The sequence below is a fragment of the Eucyclogobius newberryi genome, unplaced genomic scaffold, assembly GCF_026437365.1.
Source record: "Eucyclogobius newberryi isolate DKJ021-1_F unplaced genomic scaffold, fEucNew1.0.hap1 SCAF_22, whole genome shotgun sequence".
Taxonomy (NCBI): domain Eukaryota; kingdom Metazoa; phylum Chordata; class Actinopteri; order Gobiiformes; family Gobiidae; genus Eucyclogobius; species Eucyclogobius newberryi.
This window is the reverse complement of record NW_027315857.1, coordinates 9,675,692-9,695,480: the sequence shown is the minus strand read 5'-3', so window position 1 is coordinate 9,695,480 and position 19,789 is coordinate 9,675,692. Positions and strand designations below refer to the sequence as shown.

Genomic DNA, 19,789 nt, shown 5'->3' with positions numbered 1-19,789 from the left:
CACTGTTACATTTAGGCTTCATCGTGATAAACAGATATTGACAACAGACCGTGCTTCTAGGTGTACGGGGCAGCCATTCAGTTCTACGAGCCGTACCCGGTGGATTTGTTGAGCGAGAAGCAGAAGATCCAGCTAGGCCTGCTCACCACCGTCGAGAAGAAGATGATTCCAAACCGAGCGGTCAACACCAACAAGTGCATCTGCCTCCTGTCCCGATGGCCCTTCTTCAAATCCTTTCGCAAGTTCCTCATGTTCCTCTACAAACTGTCGGTCTCCGGGCCTCAACCTCTGCCCATAGAAAAGTGAGTGAATACAATGAACTACAAATACTACAAGAGAGATGGGGATGTGAAATTTGAATTGTCACGATTATCAAATTACAACGGGTGCTATTATAGATAATTCGATGTCCTCTGCACACAACATATAATATGTCCTTTTTAGGGAAGAAAAGCAAAACAAAAAAACTTACTGAGCCTGTTGTTTTGATGTATTGTTTGTATTGTTTAGCTGTTTGAGTCATCTCTGCTTTCCTCCCGGATGCATTTTCTTTTTATTAATTATACAGTGCAAATTGAAAATGAAACTAAACAGAGCTAGACACGGAGAGCAAAAAGAGAAAAAGATAATAATGTGCAGTTTTGTAAATGGCTCAGTTTTTCCATTTTCAACTGATTGCAAAAGCCAGTCTTTCCATTTTTATAAATGTCCAGTGTTATTTCAGTCCAGTCCTTGACAGTCGGCTGCGTCCCTGTCATCATTCTCCTTGTTATTGCTTTTTTTCGCTGCTGCCAAAAGTCCTGGGAGCATTGTGAACTGAATACTGATTCCAAAACATAAATTCAATTACATTTTTCTCAAGCCATCAGCCTTGTTTATGTTCTTATTAACAGTGTTGCACATGATGTTTTACTTTATATGTTTGTAATGATATTGAATAGATTTGTATGTATCAAATGTTTAACTTGTCCATCTGTTTTTCTACTTCCTCCAAAGGCACATATCTCACTTCATGCACAATGTGTCCTTCCCTTCACCACAGAGACCACGGATTTTAGTTCAGGTAATTTACATTACATTACTTTCCTGCTCATTTTTAAAACATGCATATAATTTCTATAATACATGCTTTTTTTTACTGACTTTGCCTCTAGCTCTCTGCACACGACACGTTGATCCTCTCTCAGCCAGTGTGTACTCCTCTACCACTGAGGTAATGTATTATTAGTTATATTTCCTCAAATATAAAATACTATACGTAAAGCTTGTTTTATCATGTTTTTGTAGAAACATCCATAAAGACTCTAGATTTGTAAACACCTGTTTTTTCTCTGTGAATACTATTTTAAATGATCTACAATTAACCTCATTGCGTTCCGTTATAACAGCCATAATACACATTTTTAGATTTGACCCTATAAAGAGACCCTCTTTTGGAATTAGTGTCTATTCAGTTCTAATCCAAAACTAAAACTGTCATAATAACACATTTTTGAAATGCGATCTATTGCTGCTGAAAATGTTGGGATATGCAGTACAACAATACTGAAGAGCTTTTAATCACACTGATAAATGTTGTACTGCACAAAAAGATATGAGCTCACTTGTTAACAAAGCGTTTCCCGCTAAATACTGAGCCAAAAGCCGTGTTTTGACCCATCAGTTGATACAGTAATTCACTTGCCCTTTTATACTTATTGTTTTTCTCTTCCAGCGGAGCGGACTATGGCACGCTGCTGATGAATCTCGGGGCTGAAAACTGTGCCACGCTGTTGCACTTTATTTTACTGGAGAATAAGATCCTGCTCCACTCGCTGCGGCCGGACGTGCTCACCGGCATCGCGGAGGCGGTTGTGGCTGTGAGTAGTTTGCACACACATTTAGGCCGGCTTATCCTATTAATGGAAAGGCTAAAGGGTTGCGTGAGGTACGCTCTACAAATATATGGATCTTGTCAGTAGAAATAAAGGGAAGGGAAGAAAGGATATTGACAAAAAATAATATCTCAGTATTTCTCTGACAATATTTTCAAGATATTATGTCAAACAGAAAAGCATACAAATTTGGCCATGAATGATTGTAATATTTAGTATTATTGCTGCTGCTATTATTACGTTCCTGTACATCCAGTTCATTCAACACTTCATTCACGGAGTAGGTATTATTGTGAAATAGAACTAAATGGGAACATGTCTTGGTAGTTTTTGCACTGTACGTTTAACCTTGTTTGAATGTAGAAATGTACAGTGTGCTCAGATCCTGATACTGATTTTAGTGATGTTGAAAGCAGTATCCAATCACTACTGCTCTCTGTCATGCCATGATTGTTTGCACATATTGTAACTTTGAATTGGAAGAGAGAATGCAGAATACAGATCCAGGCAAATACAACCTTACAACTTTAATTAAAAATGTGCAATGTTTGATTATTAACCGCCTCACTTTTGTATAATACTCCAACAACATAAAAGCGTCAGGAGCCGTAATTAATTTAATCACTCATCTGTCAGCATAACACAACCATGAGATCCAAATTACTAGTGTCGATGTGACAGTGAAAAGAACTGTTTTCTATTGTTTATTTGGCTTAGTCGAGCTTCTCTTTGTGGAGATTTAGCTGTTGGTTGTTGTGTCACAATGCCTCAAAGTCCTCCCGAAAGCGTGGACATTTCAATAGTTTACAGAGGCAATAAAATAAAACTCTCATGTGATCAATACATCATGCATTTTTACATAAAGAACGGTCAGTAATGTTCTGATGTGCTTCTTTTTTGTATTCTTTGGTTTCAGATGCTCTTTCCGTTCCAGTGGCAGTGTCCCTACATCCCCCTCTGTCCACTCTCGCTCGCCGGTGTCCTCAATGCCCCATTACCTTTTATCGTGGGCGTGGATTCTCGCTTCTTTGACCTTTACGATCCCCCGCCCGATGTTGTCTGCGTGGACCTAGACACCAACACCATCTACTTGTGAGACTTAAATCACCGTTTATACTTCACATTGATCAAACAAAGGGCAAAGGAGATGTTAATTCAAGGGATTTCAGTTGTCATGGTAAATTACTGTTTCGGTTGGCTGCAGGTCTGATGAGAAGAGACACAGCAACTGGAAAAACCTCCCCAAGAAGCCCGGCAAGAGTCTGGTGAATACGCTGAGCAACCTGCACCACCAGCTGGCCACAGGTGGGAACCACGCCCAACAATTTCATGTATGCTTTGTTTATTTGTGTTTGTTAAAGCAAATGTCTAAACCATTATTAATAAAAAGGAAGGAAAGTATAATGCTACTCAAAAGCAATAGGTAGAAGTTCAAAGAAGTAGTAGTTTCAAGGAGTTGTAGTTTCAAGAAGTTGTAGTTATAGATTAAAGAAGTTGTAGTTTCAAAGAGTTGCAGTTTCAAAGAGTTGCAGTTTCAAGGACTTATAGTTTCAAGGACTTGTAGTTTCAAGAAGTTGTAGTTTCAAGAAGTTGTAGTTGTAGTTTCAAGGAGTTGTAGTTTCAAGGAGTTGTAGTTTCAAGGAGTTGTAGTTTCAAGGAGTTGTAGTTTCAAGGAGTTGTAGTTGTAGTATCAAGTTGTAGTAAAGTAAGGTACACTTTTATTGTCCTCGTAGGGAAATTTGACCCATGCCGCTTGGGTAGTAGTCGTTTGAAGTACACATTTAGGCATCCCAGGGTGCGTTCACTTTTTGTACATAGATCACATCAGAATAGAATTAAACCAGGATTAAAAGATGACGAAATGAAAAGATTTAGTCCTGATGTAGACTAAACTGAGCTCAAACCTGGACCCAACAGAAACAAGTCTGAACACACCCCAAATATTACTTTTAGAAGATAAACCCACCCGCTTGTTCTTTACATTACACTTTTATTACTCAAACAACTTATATTTTCCTCTAAATGTTTTCAGTCTCCATGCGACAGTCCAACCAGGAGGGTTCAGCCGTGGACATGACGCCCATCGAGGCAGACTTCACGTGGCACAAGAAGAAAACTGCACTAGAGATGGAGATCCAGGAAGCTTTTCTGCGCTTTATGGCTTCCATTTTAAAAGGCTACCGGTCCTACCTCAAACCAATCACCACCGCCCCGTCGAAGAAGGCAACCGCCGCCGACTCTCTCTACGACCTACAAGGTACAGACAGCAAGAACATAGACGATTGGTTATTTTGACTGATGGTAATAAATTTGTAGTTTGAGGAGGGATTTTAATGTTGTGCCTACATCATTTACAACCTTAATTTAGGTCACTTTGCTTAATGCATTTTGTTATTAGAGTAATGTTTTAGCAATCAATCACTGTTCATCAAGAACTATTAGCTAATGGCAGATGGTTCATTGCCCATTTGTCATACCGGCATAACATTATTACCATGGACGGTTGAAATGGATATCTCTCTTATATATTCATAAGCATAGCATCAAGCATAACCGGGGGACAAAATGTAAATTGGGATAGTCAGACATTTGGGTTCTGACAACTTTCTCACAACTCACACAAAGTAAGAAAAAACTACATTTAAAATTGAATTGTGGTCAAATAATTCTAAATTGTTTTAATAATACAAAGGAGGTTTTTCTACTGCCATTCCCGTGGTTTCCAAAATAAGAAAAAAAGAGCAGAATTTGCACCTTGGATGAATAAATGGGCATGTGTTTATGTGTGTCTTGTCTTTTTCAAGAACTTTATTTATTTAAAGTAATATTTGTTAAATTTGAAATTTGAGTCCCAAAAAAAAGAAACAGTGCTATATATTGGTGCAACTGCGATATGAATAAAGTGTATCCCTTTATTTACTTTATTCACCTATTCTGTTATTACTTAAGATGAATGTATTGGTTCTAATAGAAAAGTGTTGTTTATCATTGTCATGTAATTGCTGTTTAGGGTTCTTAAAAAGTCGAGACCGCACCCACCAGAAGTTCTACTCTCAGCTCACCAAAACCCAGATCTTCATCCGCTTCATTGAGGAGTGCACCTTCGTTAGTGACAAAGACACAGGACTGGCCTTTTTTGACGATTGTGTTGAAAAGGTAAGTGGCCTCTGTAATACACACGCCATTCTGTTCCCCGGATGTTTGTGTTTCCACTATAAAAGGTCTTCCGTTGTTATGTTTTATTGGTGAAATCACCCATCATGCACCGGGGGAACGAGGAAGTTAAATTTCCTTTGATTCAGCCTGTTCCTCTGCTCTCTTTCCTCTCCTCACAGCTTTTTCCTTCTGATAAAATCACCGACAAAGGCACCAAGGTAATGACTAATTCTGTAATCACAATTGCTTTTCCCCTTATTATATTTTCAGGACTAATATTTTACTTTCCTAATCATTGTTCCTGCTTTACTTCCACTAATCGTAACGTCAGATGAGCATGTATATAGTGTAATTTCTTATATAACATACTGTGCAAAGGTTGTGAGGTGGGAGAAGTAATCATTTATTTTAGTTTTTGTATGATTCTCTAATTCTTTCATCTTAAAAAGTGGCGCAGTTTTGTCTGTGGCTAAATTTAAATGTCATATGGATAAAAGTTTACAAAGTCTTACCATTTCCCTGTAGGTCGAAGCCGAGTCGTCCGAGGACACAAAGTTGCTGGAGTTGGACGAGTCACAGAAAAGTGAGCACACGGTGTTCGTGATGCCTCCAGAACCTCCAGTAGAAGACGCATCTGAACCGGCTCAAAGATACACGTAATATTCATCAGTCCTTGCAACTGCATTTAACACATTCATTCACACATTCATTGCGCCCTTATAACATTTGTGTCAAAATCGTATGTATTGACTGTAAATTAGCAATCAGATGCGACATAACAATGTTTATTTGCGCATGCTTACATAGAGGTTATCGTCATGAGTATGTACTGACAATATGGGTAACATACAAGTGGAAAAAGCGTGTCAAAAATGTATATATCGCATATCTGAATAACCAAAATGTGAGAATATAATTTGGTATTTGTGAGTGCCAGGCGTTGCCCTACACAGAGTACACTTTTTCTGAGGAATTAAAATGTAGTGTATGCACTCATGCCTCTTTATTTTGTGCAGATACAAAGGATTTCCCAGGTTGAATATGGACCTATTTGACCGTCCCAGAGAGCTGCGGCCTGCACTCAGCACCAGAGCAGCCGGGGCCAGTCTGTCCAGCAGCCCTGCGCTCCTGGCCAAGAGGACCAAACAGGTGAGATCTTAAAATGATTCTGACAATACAGTGTTTCCTTCTGGGGGTCATCAAATCTGTGCTCATCTAGTCCCAAGTGTTCTCTTTGATTTTACCAACTAACTTTTACAAACACAGGCAATTAGTGAAGCCAACTAAAAAGGCTAATTTAAGGATGTGTTGACTGCATAGGTCACATTTCTGCCTCTACTATGTCTGAACCTACTGTGAGCCCCACTGTAGGTTCTGTGCTCTTCTACTCATACATTCACCAATCTTCTTCAGTCCTTCCTATACACTTGTTTGCTTTTTTTTATTTAACAGGAGATCAAATTGGCCTACAAGATGGCAAAGCGTTTCTACTCGAACCCTCCACTGTGGGCGCGCTGCCTTTTCAGCCACTGCTACAGCCTGTGGTTCATCTGTCTCCCTGCGGCCGTGCGACTGTCCAAGTCCAAAAGCAGAGCCATGCAGCAGGCCTATAATGTGCTCCTGAAGATGAGGACCACGGAGGTCGAGATGCTGGATGAGGTATTATCATTTAAATAGTCCTTATAAATATGTGTATTATAGTACATTTCTTCATGGTGAAATAATGGGGTTGTAGCTTAATTTATCTCATGTTCCTCTCCTATAGGTGTGTTACAGAGTAGTCATGCAGCTCTGTGGGGTTTGGGGCCTCCCCGTCATGGCGGTGCGTGTTCTGGTGGAGATGAAGAAGGCCGGAGTACACCCTAATGCCATCACATATGGATATTACAACAAGGTTATTCTCCATTTAAAAGTCTTAAAATGTCTTTGAATGCACTGATTAGGCATAAGCAAACTATAAGCCCCCATATGCAGTACCTGTCGCCAGTTCAACACTGGTAGCACTGTCTGAGTTGTGCATTTTTTACATACTTTGAGGACAAAATGTTTCCTAGCCGCAATAGAGATACAAAGTGTTGGTAGAAAAAAATGAAAAGGCATTCCATGGTGTTTGAAAATAAAAGCAATTTTCATCTCAGTGTTTTTGTTGTCCGTCTAGGCTGTTTTGGAGAGTCCGTGGCCAAGCAGAAACCGCAGTGGTCAGTTTATGTGGACCAAACTCCGAAACGTGCTGAAAGGAGTTGCTCAGTTCAAGCAATCTGTTGACCACACTTCAACCAAGAGGGAAACAACGCTCAGCCCTTCAGGTACAAGTTCTGTTTCTCACTGCAGTTTATTTTATCGTACATGTATTCAACTTTTATTCCATTTATTTTAAAACATCTGCAGCAGTGGGCAGCTCAACAAGCAGAGACGTCGACCGGTTGAGCCACGGCAGCGCTGACAGCTCCAGTGAAGTCAATGGCGTAGACAATGTTTTTGCTCCCAGCCGCAGTTTGCTGGACACAACGGACAACCACTGCAACACAGGTTAGCCCAAAGGTTAATTTGCTTTTTAATGACGATGGATTAGCCAACAGAGATTTTCCCAATACAGGTCAACATTCTGATCAGGGCTATGGCTCCAAAGACGAGTTACATCAAGACCTGGCTGAGTCCTCAAATACAGCTGTAAATTCCACTGAGGAAAGGAGCCAAGACAAATCACAGCACTCTGGTAAAAACGTGTATTGCATAACATTTCAAATCACATCATTTTGAAATATTATGTCAAACGTTGTTGTTTTACCGTCCAGGTGGAGACATTGCTGGCTCAGTGGACAGTGCAGTAGCAGTAACTGAACCTCCCAGTCCCAAAGATGTGAACGCACCTGCAGCGAGTATTGTTCGACTGTCCACAGGGAGCTGCGATGGGGGCAGAGAAACGGGTAATTCAGTTATGTTTTTGATCTTCTGTAGCGGCTTGCTGTGTCAGGTCAAGCTTTGATGGATAACTGAGAGATGGTTTAGTAATGAGTCACAGGTCACTTATTTACTTATACAAGGGTTACGTGAGGCACTGCTTGATATGGATCTAAGCCATCAGTTTTATGATTTATTTATTTTTTAATGGCTTTTGATATGTTCTTTTAATTCTCTTTTTTTTCCTTCTCTCTTTTCTATAGGAAAGCTGTTCAGGCGGCACAGTAAATCCGACAACATATCTCTCCCTGAAGACAATTCCACTGACGCTCAATCCCAAAAGCAGAGGCAGAAGACTTTCTCGGAGCGCAGCTGTAGTTTCAGCGCCGAGACCAGAGCCGGGATGCTTCTGGAGAAGGGCGTGGACCACATGGCCAGCCAGATGGGAGCGGACGCACGGATTCTGGCCGCAGCACTCTCTACTGGACAAAGCCCGCCGCCGCACTCTGTTTCCAAAGCACTTTTTAAAGACTTAGAGGAAGAGCCGGAAAATGAACTAGAGAAACAAGCAGAAGATGCAGCGCCAGAGGAAGAGCAAGAAACTGGGAATGAAGTTCAAGAGAAGACGGAAGAGGGAGAAGAAAACCAGCAAATCCAAGATGAAGAGGCAGGAGGGCACGTAGCGACTTTAGAACGAGAAGATGTTGAAGTTGGAGCAGATCCACTATCTCGATTAATGTCTGAAAGTGAAGACTCTGCCTCAATAACAAGCCAGGAGCCCGCACGCTCCTTGCCTGTCGCCGTGTCTCGAAATCTGGCTGAAGAGATCGAGATGTACATGAGCCTTAAAAGCCCTCTAGGTATAAAATCTTCAAGCATGGACCTACAGCCACCTCCTAAAGACAGCATAGATGCACCGCAGAGCAAACCGACTTTAGAGAGGAGGTCCAGTCTCCCAGTTCCTCAAGTCAAAACTCCAACAGGGTCGCCGGGTGACACCCCAAAAAGGAGTCCCAACCCTGTGACCAGATCCAAGACTTTTGTCGTTAAGACAAAAACACCATCCAGCACCTCAGGCAGTCCGGCCCCTCGTTCAGCCTCGCTCACAGCTCTGGTCAAGTCGTCACAAGGCGGCTCGCTGGGCTCTGTTATTAACACCTTTTCAGGAATAAAAATGGATACACTTTTGTCCGGGCCAAAGATTGATGTTCTCAGATCGGGCATGAAGCAGGCGGCGACGGTAGCCAGCAAAGTGTGGGGAGCCGTGGCCTCCGCTTACGCCTACTCCGATGATGAGGTGAGCCAAGTAAAAGGAATAATTATAAAGATTAACGATCAGACAAAGTGAAGTTTAGGAATGTAAAGTCGTCTAAATCTGACCATGACTACGGTATTAACCTTGCAATGATACTTTTTGCTGTATTTTTAGGAGATTGACAATGAGGTAGACTTCCATTTACTTTGACATGCAATTATTACTGAATTGTGTCATTTAGGATCTTTGTCTTTGAACTTGCTGGTGAAAACAAACATGCACTTTTTTCTACCACCTGACCTTAATATTTGATGATGTTTAATATTACAATATTACACAAAACTATTTCACAGTCTTTTATTGTAAATTAAAAAATATTGCCAATAATACCAATGGCATACTAAAACAAGTTTTTTAAGTTTATTATCCAACCAGTGAAGATTGCACTTAAATCATGCCAATGTTGTATTGCCCTCTAGGACGAACAGGGTCAGATGGGTGGGTTTCCGGCTCACCTGGATGAAAACCTGCTGGCCCCTCTTGATGCCGATGAAAGCCCAGAGCGAGGCCCCATCCCGGGTCTGGTCTCCAACGGTTTGAACCAGAGCTGCACCAGTTTGGGCAGCAGCAGCGGCAGTAGCAGCGACACGGGCCGAGGAACACAACCAACACGTAAGATCACTTCATCTGTGTGGACGTAATGCTGTGAAAATCAGTGTTGGGGTGGATTAAATGCAATACAATACAAAAAAAGAAGGAATACTTACCAAAATCAAGTAAAATATAATTGATAATAATACATTAATTAAAAATAATAAATGGATAAAGGCGTATGTATCAAAATGCCATTCTAGAGATACGTAATAGTGGTTGGTATGAACAAACCTCCTCTAAGCACATACATCTGGCTGAATAACCTGTCAAATCACAGTTCTACATTAGCTTTTGCTGGAAAAAAAATTGCTAAAGTAATCAATATCTTATTTCTTTTTACATTTTAGATCCAACTCCAGGTCGGAGCAGAGGCCTTGATTCTGAACAGGGCTCGCATCATGCATCCTGCTCCAGCATTTTCCAAAACATTGCACTTGAGGTCAGAACATTCACATTCTCTTTTAAATAGGGCCACATCTGTTTTATTAAAGCTCATCTTTTCTGTTCTCTCAGGTTCTCATGTCCAGCTGCTCCCAGTGCCGTAACTGTGAAGCTCTGGTGTATGACGAGGAGATCATGGCAGGATGGACCGCGGACGACTCCAACCTCAACACCAACTGCCCTTTCTGCCGCACCGCCTTCCTGCCATTAATGCACATAGAGTTTCATGATCTGCGCTCATCCAGGTACAGCTTTTTATAGACTTGTGATCCAGTTGTGTTCAAAAATACACGTTTGGGCTGCGCTATTAGTAGGGTTTTTATTTCAACATTTCAGTAAGGAAAATAAAATGTAAATCATATTACAGTTACAGTGTGAAATGTTGATCTCCAAAAGCAGTAGACAAAAAAAATAAAAAGCCTACCACTGTTGACCATTGCCCAAATCACATATAAAAATGATTTGATTCAAAGAAAATAATTCATTTTATTAATTGAAGGCAAAAAAAAAAGTTTAAGAACATGGAATAAATACATAGTGGCTTTTAAAACATAAATAACACAATATTACCTATACTGTTTTATTCTTTCACGTCAGTAGTAAATGCTATATATCTGTATATGTTCTTATTTCAGCTTCTACATAAATCCCAGTGCCTCTGCGGAGAGTATCCAAAGCACCAGCACACAGCCCACCACCAGCAGCACGGCAGACATCAAGGCCCCGGACCTCATGTCGTTTCCGGAGGATGAGTCTACGGAGAACCCTGACGACAAGCCTGGGACTCCCAAGAGGTAAAGATTCAACAACTTTGAGCCAATGCCAATAAAGAAGTCAGTTTTAATAGGTAAAAACGCACTGCAACCTTAAGATGTCAACAGAAAGCTTTTTTCCCTTTGATAGATGGATCAGTTGTAAGTTTTGTGGCAGGAAATGAGATGTAGAGATGAGCAAATGTATGTAATGTCCCCAAGATATGGCTCTATCAAATTTACAAGACAAGGACAATTAAAATTGTGTTTATTTTCTTTGTATCTGATATTTTGTCCAAAACAATCTATTACATGCTACTACAATACGAAAACTAGCATCAAAAGTATATACTCATTTTAGGTAGGTACTGATGCTTTGCCTAGTATTATAATCACATATTCTGTGTTGTAAGTTCCATATTATCGTACACATTTGTGGTTATAATTTAATGTTAAAGGAGCCTGGTGCTGTCTGTGTAGGATGAGGTTATTGCATCTTATGGTCCATAAAATAGGCGTGTTTTTTCATTGCTGTATTATGGAATTGTGACAAAACTAATCTGACGTAGCTGTCCTGCCTCCAGTCTTGTCCCAGAGCCAGTGCAGTCGGACCCCCTGGGTCTTCTGGAAAACGAGGCGTCAGGGAAGCAGCCCAAATGTAGCGGCACGTCTCTCACTCGCAGCAACAGTGTCGGGGGCCCACTCCAGAGCCTCGACTCATTTCAGAGGCCGGGACACTGTGTATCCACAACCAGCCTCCCCTCCAGCCTGCAGGAGGTGTCGGTAAGGGTTCCTCGTTATACTGGACAAAATTTGGTACAATTACCAGATGACTAACTCTTTGATGTTATGTATAGGATGGAATGGGAGCAAAGCGGCCCAATCCCAAACCTGTGTCTGTCCCATATTTGAGTCCATTAGTTCTGCGTAAAGAGCTGGAGACTTTGTTGGAGAATGAAGGAGATCAGGTATGCACACATTTAGTCTCACTACAATTACCCCAGCATGCATTGGGCCTTTTTGGGGGGGATGGGATTCTTCTATTAGTTTAGCAGTTTAGATTTCAGTCTTTTCTCAAATGTTAATACAGCCCTAGCTTACATTTCTAACTGTATTGACTCAGCTACATCCGTGCAGGTTATCTACACACACAAATTCCTGAGTCAACACCCAATCATCTTCTGGAATCTGGTTTGGTATTTCCGTCGGCTGGACTTGCCCACTCATCTCCCTGGTCTCATCCTTACCTCTGAACACTGCAACAATGGAGTACAAGTAGGAAACAAAACTATTACTATACTAAACAAAACAAAACTATACTATTTAATGCAATAATAATACAACAATGTGTTTTTGTAGCTGCCGTTGACGTCGCTCTCCCAGGACAGTAAGCAAGTGTTCGTGCAACTGCTTTGGGACAATGTCAATTTGCATCAAGAACAAGGCAATCCCCTCTATCTTCTGTGGAGGACGTTTTGTAAGCACGCTTTGATTGAATCGTATTCCATTTATAGTCTGTTTAGTTCCTTAGTGATGCAATACACGTTGATGTAATTCCGCCTTTGCTCACTAGAGGTCAGGTTGATATCATAGTTGTGACTGTTGGTTTATGGTGACTTTTAGTGGAGAAGAAGGGAACTCTGGCTCCAACGGACCACCAGGAAATCCGCACCCTCCTCAACACGATTGTCCGCAACATCCAAACCAACGACGTATATGGCCCTATAAATCTGCTGCTTCGAGAGATCAAGAGGCGCCCGGAGGGAGCCAAGCGGCAACGGTTGGTCTTTCCATCCAACCCATTTATACTTGGCACAACAAACAGTCTTTGCATATCCATAACTAATATTTGTACTTTCTAGGAGTATCTATCGAGACATACTGTTTCTCTCTCTGGTGGCTTTGGGGCGGGAGAACATTGATGTTGGTAAGTAAATACCTCCTGCACTCAGGCAAAGAACACGTCTTATACTTTAAGGACACACTTGAAAACTTACCTTTTCAGAAGAGCCTTTGATCATATTTGATTTGTTTTATTTGTTTTTTGATTTGTCTATTTTTATTTATTATCTTTGATTGTATGTTTACTGTTTTATGCCTGCTGATGTACTTGTTTTTCAATGTTTTAATAATCTTGCCCTGGGAAACACCATCTATCCATCTATCAATTCATTTATCCATCTATTTTTCTCTTTATCTATCCATCCATCCATCCATCTATGTCTTTATTTTTTTTAATCTATCTATTTATCTATCTATCTATCCATCTATCAATCTATCAATATATTTATCTATGTATTTATCTATCTATATCTATCCATCTATTTATTTATCCATTTGTCTTTATCTATATTTATCTATATATCTATCTATTTTTCTCTTTATCCATCTATTTATGTATTAATCAGAAAAGTGCTGTATAAAGATTATCATAATGCTTTGCTATGGATACGTCTATAAACAGAATCTTACACTGAGATAATATCAAGGGCAAACGTCACTATTTGAGTAGAATACAAAATGACGGACTGGTTTTCTCTCTTTCTCCGTGCAGAGGCCTTCGACAGAGAGTACCGCACAGCCTACGATGAACTCAGCCCCGAACAGCTGAAATCACTGCACCGAATCGACCACCCGCCCAGCCCCAGCGTCCAGTGGTGCCTCAAAAGTTTCGGCGCCCCGTTCATCTAAGACATCCTGTTGAGATACGACCAGGAAACTGTTGACCTTTCACGGTACTAAACACTTTTTTTTTTGGACTTGAAGAGCATTCCCATCGTTTGCCTTTTTAAAAAATGTTTTGTTGTGTTTTTTTTTTTGCTTGGAATGTAGCAGCAAACCTTTTGGGACTTGTGTGTATATATGGATTGTAAAGATTCCTTTTCAGATTTGCTCGCTGTCCTAATGGTCCTCTTTATGTGCGTGTCCACCATTTTAAATAGTCAGATTAGCGTGAAGCTGTGGACCTTTGTACAGACTGTTTCAGTCGTGCTCTTTCTAAAATCTTCTCTGTACATATTTCTACTGCACAGACATGTAAACCAAGATCACCTACAAATTGCAATGACTTGTCTGGATGTCTTGCTTGGTTCATATCTTAATATTTTTGAAGAATGCCACCTCTGTTAATATATTTGCAGCACAGATGAGTTAAGGACCCGGGACAATCACAATTTCTATTAATGTATTGATTATACAACATTCCAGATGTCTACATGTCTTAATCATCGATCGTTTTATTGCACACATTGACTTTTTCTGTTTGGGAAAATATGCTTCTTCTTTTTTTTTTTTTTTTGATAGCTCCTTAATTAAAACAAACTTTAAAATGTCAGTTTGAATATCAACATCATAGAAATGTTTAAAATAATGTACATTTTGGCTTACAGTAACCCAAAGTAACCGTGGTAAGATTGATTAAAATACTACTTCAACTACCGGTATTTAACATTCCATTTAATACTAGGAAACAAATGCTGCATTTGTGTGATAATGAGTCTTATGTTTTAGATATGGAATAGAAACACTGACCTGTAAAAATAAAATCTTGTAAAATGTAAATGTCAGAGCTCTCAGAGTCAGAATTATATATTGATATCAGAATTATCAATGTATGTTTTTTTCTCATCCAAAACCTAAAAAATATCTATTTATTTTTGTATTGTTGATTGTCTGGCAGAAATTGTCACTTTAGATTTTTGTTTTTAGATTTGTGTTTATGTTCTCACTTTTCTCTTTAACATTTTAAGGGATGCCACCCTTTAGCTCACTGCTTCCTTTTGGTAGAGGATGTACAGAAATCTCTTGTGTGAAAATGAGTGGTTTCTTACCGTCCTGTGGAGAGAAATTGACTGTCTCAATTGTGCTGCAATAAATTTATTTGTCAAGTGTGTTTGTGTTTGTGTTGTACTATTGATTCTCTTCTATACAGTAGTTCCTTTTCTTTTAAACAATAGTTCACAACTGCATATATCATCTAATTAGACACACCCATACAACTGTTATACTACATTACTACAGTGAAAAAAAAAGTCTGATATTGTGAGCCTAAGACAAACCTCCTTTCGAGGACAATAAAGTTCAACCCAACTTTACTTAAGATAACTGGAAGAATCAAATAACAGAATAAGAGAAATCAGATCATCAAAACATAGTTTTGTCAGTGGATTTTAAGAGCAAAGGTTTGTCTACATTTGGAAGACAAAGAACAATTTATTTAAAAAATAAAATTTCAGAAATAAATCAGATTACTCGCATCGGATAAGGTGACATTTCAATGAACTGATAACTCCAGAAGTCCGATAACGTTCAGATTATTGGTGTGCATATGAGTATAGCCACTGAAGGTGAAACTAGTTCTGTGTTTTGTAATAGCATAACATAGCACAACAATAGCATGTACTAAGTCCATGAGTAGAGTTGAAGTTTGAAAAATGTGTACCGGTATATACAATAACCTGTGCAAATATCAGTAACATGACTACACAATGATGCATCATGGACAGAATGAAAAACAACTGGAACATTGTATGAAAATTAACTTTGGTTTATTGGACATGTGTATTTATTGGGATGGGTACTTGGATGGTCATCAATGGAATGGTCATAAACTATTGAAAAGGAAAATGCATAACTTAATGTGCAAAATTCAAAGTAACAAAACTGTCTGAAAACTGACTGAAAACAAAAAATGTGACTGATTCGTACCTTTTTGGATGAGGCTCATATATTCCTTCTTATATTCCCTTAGAGGCTGCAATAAAATGAAACTACAGTAAAAATACGTGTTAAATTAATGTTTGAATTTTCTGTAAATGCAGCATTTTACCGTACGACACTTCAAGCACTTTTTTTTTGTTGAAGTATCACATTCACTCTAAGCTTGAGGGGCACTTGCTTTTGAAGAAGACAATAAAATAGACATAATAATGTACAAAACAAACATACGTGTTCAGAGGGTTAATGTAATAGTCACTTACCAAGGGCATCTTATGGATCAATACCATAAATGAGCCTTAACTATAGTTGGTTTAGAGCAACGATATCCTGATTTTACGTTTAGCGTGCACATTTAAAATTAAGATAAGATTAAACACTATATGGAAATACTAATTGCATATTGGGCTGTAAAGTTTTTTTCTGAAGCTTTTTAGAAGTTACAGGCTGGAGTTCTGAAGAAGTGCTGCAAGTGGAACTTAAAATATGACCTTTTTATTGTTTTGATTGATTGATTGATTGATTGATTGATGATTTAAGCTGTAGAGCTGGGCTGACACAGATGTTTGATGGCCGACGTTCAGTTTTTGTTTTGTTTTTTAAATCTGGAAATCATGTATAATTTTCCTTCCACTTCACAATTGTGTGCCCTTACTCTTTCACAATAATGTCAATACAATTTATTTAAGTTAATTCATGAATTCATTATTAATTTAGTTGATAAATAAAATGCTGTTGGTGTTGTATTTGTCTGGCGCTCTTTAAGTCACATTTGTTGATCAGGGCTACATGTTCATACAATACATCCATGGGCTACTACACTAAAATGCAGGAAATACTGAATATATTCTGTAATGTGAAGTCTAATGTAAAGTATTCTTTGTAGTGTGCATATCCACTGACAGGGAACATAAAGACCTAACCGGGCTCCTTGAACCCCTTGGATGATGCATATGTGAATGTTATTTGGGTAACACTTTATAATAACTACAATTATCCTTGCCTTAGTAAAGCAAGAACAAAGATTTAATTCATATTGAAGAAACTTAAAAATTAACTTAAAAATAAGGGAGTGTCTGCAGAGCCGCGGCGCGCGGCCGAAACTGCCATGTTATTTTTGTGCCGGCCGCGCGCCGCGGCTCCTAAAACTGCGCCGCTATTTGACCGCGTTTTAGCGCCGTTTTAGACCGCACCGGGTTAGGGTTAGGGTTAAGGTTAAGGGTTAGGGTTAAGGTTAGGGTTAAGGGTTAGGGTTAAGGGTTAGGGTTAAGGTTAGCCATGAGGCTATAACGGGCTATAAGGGAAATGCCGCGGTCCCTGAAACTGCGTGGCCATTTGACCGCACCGCGGCTCTCCAGCCACGGCCTAAAATAAACTTAAATCAAGTAGTTACTAAGATAAACTATTTGTTCATTATGAATTAAGGCAAATTAAGATGTAGTTATTATAAAGTGGTGCAGTTATTTGTATAGATATTTCCATAGCAGTATCAATACCCACATTTGTACTGAGTCAGTATCGATATAGCAATACTTTGACGTGTAGAATAAACAGAAGCAGGCAGCAGTGCAGGCTCTAGTTTACCTGGTCATCAGTTAGATCTGTCCGCACTCTGGACTCGTTTGTACAACTTCAGTCAGACGTGCGGTGGAAAGTTAATAATTATATGGCAGTATTGCAAATATCATCGATGACCTTAAATGTCCCGAGTCTGTCCCACAACATTGACCTATATTGTTGTTTTTGTCCGCGCGCACTTCCGGCTCGCACTGCTGCTGGCGCATTAATTGCACCTGTGAGTGAGTCGCACGTTCTGCCTGATGACTTCCGCGTTGGCTCGTTTGCGGTGATTTCTCCGCCTGGTTTAAATGTCTGTGTACAAATTCAACAAACTGTAAAATAATTCTTTGTGTATAATCTGTTCCCCTGAAATTCACTAACAACATGCCGAGACGGATCAAGAAGTCCACTGTGTCCCAAAATGAAGACCCGGGCCGCGAGATGCGACGGAACAAACTGGATCTGTTTATCCAGCAGTTTGAGAAAGAGGGTTTGTGCGCTGCTTAATGACAAGTACTTTTAGTAATCAGAACATCTCAACAAATTTAAGAGCAATTGTTTAATTTGCAGCACAAGAGCGAATGAGGGATTTAGAGGCCAAAATGGAAAACACGTTGGTGACCATGGACAAGGTTTTCAGGGTAGAACTGATGAAAATGCCCCCTTCTCTTAAAAATATGCGAATGGGCGATTTATTAAGTGGTAAGCCTGTATTATTATTGATAACTTAAGACAATAACATGTACTAAATTGTGTCTGTGTGATGTTGAAGCGGAGGAATCGTCAGCAAGTGATGTTTCCATTGCAATGAAGGTGAAAGACAGTTACGCCACCTCGCGGCGAATCGTGTAATGACAGGCGCTGTGTGTCTTGCAGAATGAAACTATTGAAATGCAACAGGCACAAAGAAGAGGAGCCAGAAAGAGAAGTAATGTTTCTGACTGAGCTTTAGGATTATACAAATACATTTAAAAGACTTTGATAATGTGCTTTTCCATCGTTAAGTCAAATCAACAGATTCTGCGCCTGCACAAGCCACTCCTGCTGCACAAGGCAAGACCACAAGGGTAGGGCCGATAATGCTGTGATATGGATGTCAGGACTATATCTGCTGTATAATAAGTACTATTATTAAGGGAGGGAAAAATCCCAGAACGAGAATCAGAACGTTACCTGTGAGTATAAGTACTGGAAGTCTAAGGTAAGATTATATTGGGTCTACTGATAAAATACTGAACATTTTCATAGATCATTTTATGTTTAGGTCTATGTCAAGTCCACATTTTTGCATAATTTTTTTTTTTTTTTTTTATCACTAGGACCAATGCAGCCGCTCTAAAAAGAACGGAGAGCCTAAAGAATGGTCTAACTGATCAAAATGCAAAACCAAAGCTCAGGTAGGTTTGATTAGGATTGTTGACATTCTAACTAAATCATGTGTAGTCATCAGTAGTTCTGTTTTTTGTCTTTTAACAAACTATTTCAGTAGTGTTACTTTTTCAGTACTTAGTTCGTGAGGCTTTGATCATGTGATTTGAATTTCCTTCTGAGGACATAAAATAAAAAACCCTTTCATGTTTAATCTGAGGTCTGTGGTGTCGACGGGTGATATGCACTGCTCCATGACTGGTTCATCTGCTCACATTACAGTCACGACCAGAGAGGGGCGGGTAAGTAGCAGTAAAGGGGGCACATTTCTAGAATTTTCTCGACAGGGCTCTGTAATTAATAACAGTAAGTAACATTTGATGCTTTGTCTCCATGGCATGATATTGCTTTGCCTTCAATGCTTCACTGGTGCAAGATGGTGTTTTTATTGCTAAAATGCCCTTTCAAACATGAGTGTGTAGCTTAATGCCATACTTAGGATTATTCCAGGCTAAATGTATCCATAGTGAATGGCTTATCCAGAAAAGATAAAAAAGTTTCATGGTGCATCTTGTTTTAAACTTTGTGGCTTATTTTAAGAGCGAGAAATGGTAATTGCACTTAGTTTACATCAGGTTCCAAACATCTAGTGGTGATGATAGTGATTTAATATAAAGTTGCAGTTGTACTTTGAGACACTAACACTGCTTTTCTTCTCCAGTCCGTCTGCTTTTCAGAAGAGAACAAGGATGACATTAACTTGGACCTTTTGGATGATGTGGCTTGGTGTCAAATCCAGAGGCTCACAGTAAGCCATACATTTTGTGCTTTTTGTTGTCGTTCTCACAAATGAAACGCAGGGCACTCAAAGTATTTATTTTCAGACTTTAATGGATCATCTGTCAAGTCGCTGGCAAAGATGAGACAATGGTTTTGGTTTTTGCAGTGTATTTTTTTTAAAAAAGCTAATAAAGTTGATCAGTTTGTTTTCTTGAATACTTGTATTTATTTTCAATTCATGGCTGTAATCTACGTATGCAGGAAAATGGAGGCGTTAAAGTAGTGACATCTGATTTTAAAATGGTAAACTTGTCAGGATAAAAACTGTAAAG

The 19,789-nt window shown here is 39.4% G+C and overlaps 3 protein-coding genes across 4 annotated transcripts in view; all 3 read left to right on the top strand.

Annotated features, from left to right (window-relative positions):
- Positions 1-14,922, top strand: part of dennd4c (DENN/MADD domain containing 4C) — a 43,118-nt gene extending 28,196 nt beyond the window's left edge. Inside the window, exons 7-35 of one of the 2 annotated variants that reach the window (XM_072459294.1) lie at positions 61-302; positions 997-1,063; positions 1,155-1,213; positions 1,715-1,859; positions 2,791-2,966; positions 3,079-3,179; positions 3,907-4,131; positions 4,885-5,030; positions 5,210-5,248; positions 5,556-5,686; positions 6,047-6,179; positions 6,483-6,689; positions 6,796-6,924; positions 7,189-7,336; positions 7,419-7,559; positions 7,627-7,746; positions 7,826-7,957; positions 8,195-9,228; positions 9,666-9,858; positions 10,188-10,279; positions 10,354-10,526; positions 10,917-11,075; positions 11,618-11,816; positions 11,891-12,001; positions 12,171-12,308; positions 12,393-12,510; positions 12,657-12,813; positions 12,896-12,960; positions 13,588-14,922. In XM_072459294.1, coding sequence (XP_072315395.1) covers positions 61-302; positions 997-1,063; positions 1,155-1,213; positions 1,715-1,859; positions 2,791-2,966; positions 3,079-3,179; positions 3,907-4,131; positions 4,885-5,030; positions 5,210-5,248; positions 5,556-5,686; positions 6,047-6,179; positions 6,483-6,689; positions 6,796-6,924; positions 7,189-7,336; positions 7,419-7,559; positions 7,627-7,746; positions 7,826-7,957; positions 8,195-9,228; positions 9,666-9,858; positions 10,188-10,279; positions 10,354-10,526; positions 10,917-11,075; positions 11,618-11,816; positions 11,891-12,001; positions 12,171-12,308; positions 12,393-12,510; positions 12,657-12,813; positions 12,896-12,960; positions 13,588-13,724 — 4,917 coding nt within the window. In that variant the 3' untranslated portion in view covers positions 13,725-14,922. The remainder of the gene's footprint in view (positions 1-60; positions 303-996; positions 1,064-1,154; positions 1,214-1,714; positions 1,860-2,790; positions 2,967-3,078; positions 3,180-3,906; positions 4,132-4,884; positions 5,031-5,209; positions 5,249-5,555; positions 5,687-6,046; positions 6,180-6,482; positions 6,690-6,795; positions 6,925-7,188; positions 7,337-7,418; positions 7,560-7,626; positions 7,747-7,825; positions 7,958-8,194; positions 9,229-9,665; positions 9,859-10,187; positions 10,280-10,353; positions 10,527-10,916; positions 11,076-11,617; positions 11,817-11,890; positions 12,002-12,170; positions 12,309-12,392; positions 12,511-12,656; positions 12,814-12,895; positions 12,961-13,587) is intronic. The other variant, XM_072459295.1, reaches the window with a different exon arrangement.
- Positions 1-19,789, top strand: part of LOC140372174 (leucine-rich repeat LGI family member 2-like) — a 481,342-nt gene that overhangs the window by 67,314 nt on the left and 394,239 nt on the right. The gene's annotated exons all lie outside the window — the stretch shown is intronic.
- Positions 17,694-19,607, top strand: cdca9 (cell division cycle associated 9). Its single transcript, XM_072458965.1, has 10 exons — positions 17,694-17,799; positions 17,880-18,011; positions 18,082-18,122; positions 18,186-18,237; positions 18,315-18,376; positions 18,446-18,510; positions 18,629-18,706; positions 18,898-18,979; positions 19,399-19,485; positions 19,562-19,607. Exons 1-10 carry the CDS (start codon positions 17,694-17,696, stop codon positions 19,598-19,600), a joined length of 744 nt encoding a protein of 247 aa, XP_072315066.1. The 3' UTR covers positions 19,601-19,607.